The 6,000-nt window shown below is 40.4% G+C and overlaps 1 protein-coding gene across 2 annotated transcripts in view; it reads right to left on the minus strand.

The window, feature by feature from the left end:
- The window catches only part of NEB (nebulin), a 245,400-nt gene extending 242,092 nt beyond the window's left edge, over window positions 1-3,308 (minus strand). For both annotated transcript variants that reach the window (XM_084810696.1, XM_084810706.1), the window contains exon 1: window positions 3,273-3,308. In XM_084810696.1, coding sequence (XP_084666822.1) covers window positions 3,273-3,308 — 36 coding nt within the window. The remainder of the gene's footprint in view (window positions 1-3,272) is intronic.
- Between the last annotated feature and the right edge of the window lie 2,692 nt (window positions 3,309-6,000).

Consider the following 6,000-nt stretch of genomic DNA (forward strand, 5'->3'; position numbering starts at 1 on the left):
TCAACATGTTTGTTTTTAAACCCAGGCTTTTCACTGTTAGTTTCAGATGATCAAGTATATTACTACTTACTCTTTTGGATATGTATATGATGAAATTGATATTTTTATTTAAATTGTATTTTATTTTTATGTGTATGTGATTTTTTTTTATTGTACATTGCTTTGGTAAATTTCTTGTTAAGCTGTATGTAAATTTGTCAAATAAATGAACCTATCTTATGGCATATTATATAGCATCCAATGTGGAAAGGTGTCAATTTTACATTATTTTAGCTTGCTTTAATCTTAGCGGTGGTTCAAAATAATTTCCCAAAATGTATTTGCAACGTATCAAAATTGCAAATAATTATTACTAATACCTGTAGCAACCACCACCATCTTACCCTAATTTCCACAGACTGTTGAGTGACAGACAGAGTTTGCATTATCAACATCTCCAAAGTGCATTTCAGTTTCAAGCTACACTCATTATCATAAGAGCAAGCCATCATCAAGAATTATCACACAGATTTGTTTGGGGATATTCATATCTTTTACTGCATAGTCTATTCTGGAGGCATATCTGATGCTACTCTAGGTGATATAAGAGCCACTATTATTTATTTTCACATCTCTCCTCGACAGTATGATATTATTATCCATTTTCTGATGCAGAACTGAAGTAAAGAAACTAAGGGAGCAATCCTATGGCCACTAGTCAGTGGCTAGACGGCCATAGGATATGTGGTTTTCCGGGAACCAACCTCAGAGCCTGCGCTCCGAGGTCGGTTCCTGGAAAACCGACCTTCCCCCCACTTCCACACTGCCTCGCAAGCAGTGTAGAATGGCCTCGTGCTCCATGTTTGGAAGAGGAGCTCAGAGCAGCCAAAATGGGGCATTCCAGGGTGGGGAAGGCGGAAATGCCAGTATAACACATACTATGTGTCATCTGGCAGCTTCCTCCCCTGTTTCGCCTTCCCACCTCTAGACAGCCAAAACCAGCTGTCTAGCCACAAATGCAGGGCAGCTGAAGTGCGGAGGGAATGATCCCCTCCATGCTTCCCCTGCCCTGCATTTGCAGCTAGACAGTCAAGTTTGGAGGCAGCCTCCTATCCCCATAGGATTGCGCCCTAAATCTCTTTACTTCAGCACTCTGTTTACTACTTACTGGATTAAATATGTTCTCCATATTATAGACTGCACTATGTCCAATTTAGAAGGACATACAGCAGAGATGGAAAATCTCATGGCCCAATTATGATCCATCTCTATTTTGATGGACCACATCAACCAAAGGTAGAAGAAATTGGCCATCCTAAGGCAGAGCCTACTATTGTCAACACAAACAGCTGATTAATGTTTTCACAAAGAACTTTGTTCAAGAAGAAATTATTGCCTCCCAGGCTTTATATGTCATTGCTTGCCTGGGTGAGAAGACCACTGGGTGAGATTTCTCCTTCTTGAATTTTTTTTCACTGTCTGCAGATGGGACATGTGCATATTCAGCTGACAGAATGCACACGTCTACAAATGTGCCAGCATAAAAGAAAGCAAGAGAGAAAGTAAGAGGAGACATGGGAGAGAGCTTGACTGTGCATCCATGTGCCTGTAGGAGTGTATTGTTAATAAATGAGTATATATACGTACATACCTATGTGTTTATATGTGTGTATGTGTACGCACACACATCTGTCCCAGAGACTGTGAGAAAGAATTCATGTGACAACAAGGGAGCACAACCATATGTTATTCCTTGTGGCCTACTGACCAAATTAAGCACTGTGACAACGATACCCAGAAAACTGGTTTCCTAACTCCAATCTACAATATTTTGAACAGGCTGGTACAGGCAGATGTCCTAAATTAAATGTCCAGGCTATTTTTAAGAGTCCTCTGTTGCATGCCCTTTAAAACACCATTTTGACGCCATATGAGCAAATGCTTCTTTGCTCAGCAATACTTTAAATTTGTTTCTGAACATAAATCTCTTTCATACAGAGTTAAAACATGAGAGTAATGTACAACTGGCAAGCGGCGGTGAAAACTAGAACTATTTTTAATTTTTCTGAAAAGGACAAAGTAGCTTTAAACTAATACCAGATGCAATTGTCTCCATTTTATTATTAACTTTTTACTCCAGCTATGAATATCCCAAGAAAGAGCAGAAAAGACAGACAGGCATCTGGAGAAACAACTACACATATCACTATTCAAAGTCAAAGAAAAGTGACACTGTGAAATATAAAACAATTATGAGTCTAATGAAAAACAGACAGTGAAGAAGAGAATGGGCATGAATGCCAGACATATATGACACGGTGAGTATGAATAAGTTAAAAAAGTATGACAGCACTTGCCAACAAAAATATTTGGGGAAAAGACGAAGACATTTGTCATCAGTGTTGTGATATTTGTATGCCAATAGAATTGAACACCGCTGCCACAGGGTGTCCTGTGAGAAAAGATACCTACAGTGTAGGCAGTTGCTATGCTCATGTGCCCTTAAATGACAGCCAAATCCACATAGGAAGCTGGCTTATACCGAGTCAGACCACTTCTCCAACTAGCTCTGTACTGTCAACGCTAACTCACAGTGGCTCTCCAGGGTTTCAGGGTAGGTCTTTCCCAATCCTACCTGAGATGCTAGGGATGGAACCAGGGACCTTTGCATGCAAAGCATGTGCTTTACCACTGAGCTACATCCTTTCCCCTAAAGACACACACTGGGGTGGGCCCGCTGATTACAATGGGTTTGCATGAGGAGATTGTGAGAACTTCAGGACCGCCTTGTGCAAGCAGGAATTGACAAAAAGTACAGAAAGATCCTTGCTGGACAGCTGGAATCCTGCTCTTTATGGATGAATAGCCAAGGCTAAATGGAATTGCACTGTCTGCCATAAAGGGTGTGTTACCCTTAACGTCCCCTCTCTTTTAATAATAATACTCTTACATTCTTAATGTCATTTACATAGTATGTTTAACAGAGATTGAAGGATGAAGGCAAGTGAGGGAAGAAAGATGGACGGAGTTGCCATCATTGTCATCATGCACTTTGACAACTCAGTGTACTGAGACTTCGCCAGGCATACCCAGCAGCCGCAGGAGGTCAGCCGTACAGATGATATCTATTTCTATAACCAGCCAGTCAGGACATTGAACTTGGAAACACTCACATTTTGGAAGCAACGATCTCAAGTTCCTGGCTTGCCATTAGTCGCAGTCATTTCTTCTCAGGAATAAATTAGGCCACATTTCTCATGACAAAGAAAGCAGTCAAATATTTAGGGTCTTACCTCTACAACCTCATCGTAGTCCTCTTCTTCCGCCATCTTTGCAGATTTCCTGTCACCTACTCACTGGCCACAAAACAGGTGAAAAATGAACATCAGCACCATGAACTCAATGGTGCATACTATCAAAAGTCAAAGCAGGCCTATGCATGCATCATGGAACAGTGTTAAAAATGTATGATTTTTAAAAATTGTATGTTGGATTATCAAAGAATGTACAAATAGAAATACAGGGGTGTGGCGGGGGGAGGATCAAAACAATTTACGCCATTGTAACAATTTACATCATTGCAAAATATTTTTCCACTTCAACAGTTCTGTTTTCCAAACAATAAAACTACCCATATTCTTTCCAAAAAATAAATAAAAGAATACGATCTATTTTGAAATGTAGCTATCTGACTGCAATTAGTCTTTGAGGTTATATGACTTGCCATTTTTGCATTATAGGTGTATCTCACAGTCTAGACAACCAGGTTTTCATTGTTGGGATGCTGGCCTCCTTGCATACTTTAGCCATGCATATTTTTGCAGCTACTAACATAAGTTGGATCATGAAATATGCCTTTCACAATGTCTGGAACATAACCCAGCAAAAAAGTTAACTCTTATGTTCCTTATGTGTACGAATATGAGGATTCTGCTGTATTGGTTCTTAGCTCTAATCTAGTAGGATGACAGGAAGCAACATACGCGAGCTAACGAAGATGCAAGTTATTATATGCATCTATTGTCTTTTGTGTGAGATATCTGTGACACATACAATAAAACATATTCTATTATGGAGTATATTCCTGGTCAAATAGAGCATCCCATGTAACAAATACAATCCTACTGTGAAGGCCTGGTAGAAAACACACAGCAGCTGCGAACGTGAGGTGTACATCTTCTATTCTATACTGTGCACTAAAACTTCATGCAAGAACTTCTTAAGAGGAGAGAGACAATTGGCAGCCCTCCACTGGCAGTGGCTCCCACCACCAGACCAAACATTAGCAATGGTTAACCCAATTAATCTTCCTTGGGTAGAAATATCACATGCAGTTCTGATCCCTGGGATTGCAGCCAGAATGCTTTCGCACCGGCAAATAAGCGCTTAGGATGGGTTGTGCCAATTGTTGTGCCAATACAATGTCACAGGACATAATGTTACAATGGTACTGCAGTCAGATAGACTTGCAAAAGATTTAAGATATGGGCATAAGTAAGTAATTAATTCTACTTTCCAGCAATGTTCCACAAGCTTAGAAAAAGCAACATGCCTAGCCACCTGTAACAAGCAGATTCACCTTTAGGTGACCAGGAAGGGAAGCTTTTCTAAATGAGAAGAGTTAGTTCTTCCTCTTCTTGTTTCTGACAGTCGGGGCTACAAAACTACGTATATAAATATAAGTAGGAGCCAGACTAATAAAACAGGTGTTGTTGTGTGTGTTTTTTGTGCAGACCCAAGGTAAATCCTACTTAAGGTGTGGTATAGTGGCGAGAGTGTTGGACTAGGAGCTGGGAGATCCGGGTTCTAGTCCCCACTCGGCCATGGAAGCTCACTGGGTGACTTTGGGCCAGTCACAGACTCTCAGCCCAGCCCACCTCACAGGGTTGTTGTTGTGAGGATAACATGGAGAGGAGGAGGATAATGTAAGCCGCCTTGGGTTCCTTGCAAGAGGGAAAAAGGCGGGGTATAAATGCAATAAATAAATAATAGACCAATTGAAATGAATGGAACTTGGGACAGTCATGACTAACTTACATCCCATTCATTTTAATGGGTCTACTCTAAGTAAGACTTATGTTGGGTTTTACCTTCATAACTTTTGTGGCCTTATTTGCAAGTGTGTTATACCAATACCATTGTTTCAACACAGAGATGAACATTAAATCACAACAATGCATTTCAAATGACCTTAAGTCAATGAAGTTAACTTCTCTCTTCCCACCATTGGCCTTTATGGATGCTCCCTCCGCTTGCTTCTGTAGTTCTTTTCTTGGTGTATTTATTTTCACTTCAAACCTAGAAAATATCAAAACACCTGTAGTGTGGGCACATACACAAAATGAATGAATGAATTCATCGGAATTGAGTTTGCGCTGCAGGCTCCTGCAATGCTCTGAGCTTGCCCTGAGAGGCAGCAGCCCATTTCAAAGGCAGGCAAGGAGAGATGAAGATTTGCAACAGCTGCTTCCTAGTTCAAAGATATTTGCCCTGAAAGCTAATACCTCGGCGCGATTGGCTGGTTTTGTTTAGCTAGCTAAACTGCAATTCCTTCTGAGGCAAGTACCAGTAGCATGGGTTAAATATAGGCTCTTTAGACACTGTCTCTTCTTAGTGCCAATGTTGCTCAGTCAAGTTAAAATGAAATAAGATTTTAAAGTGTTTCCTTATCAACAAAACTGGCCAAAGTTCTAAGGACAGCAGAGGCAGGAGCTACTTAGACAGGGGGACCATTGATCTACCTACGCTACATGTCCTGAAGTCACAGAGCAACATCTCATTTCCCCTCAGTAAAACCTTAGCAAACTCAGTACTGACCTATCTCACTGAGTAGCATAAGCAAGTGCTGAAGAAACAAAATGAATGTTCATTAGCTCTTATTCTGATAAAAGTCCAACAGGCCACAAAGCCCTTGAAGAAAGAAAGAACTAGTTTGGCCAATATCCACTCTATAGAAAACAAAACTCAACAGTATTCTTTTTTCTTTTTTTTTTTAAAGAAGAAGATGGGCTTACCAGCAAT

The sequence above is a fragment of the Heloderma suspectum genome, chromosome 1, assembly GCF_057233095.1.
Source record: "Heloderma suspectum isolate Gila_16-S chromosome 1, 16-S_ref, whole genome shotgun sequence".
Lineage (NCBI taxonomy): Eukaryota > Metazoa > Chordata > Lepidosauria > Squamata > Helodermatidae > Heloderma > Heloderma suspectum.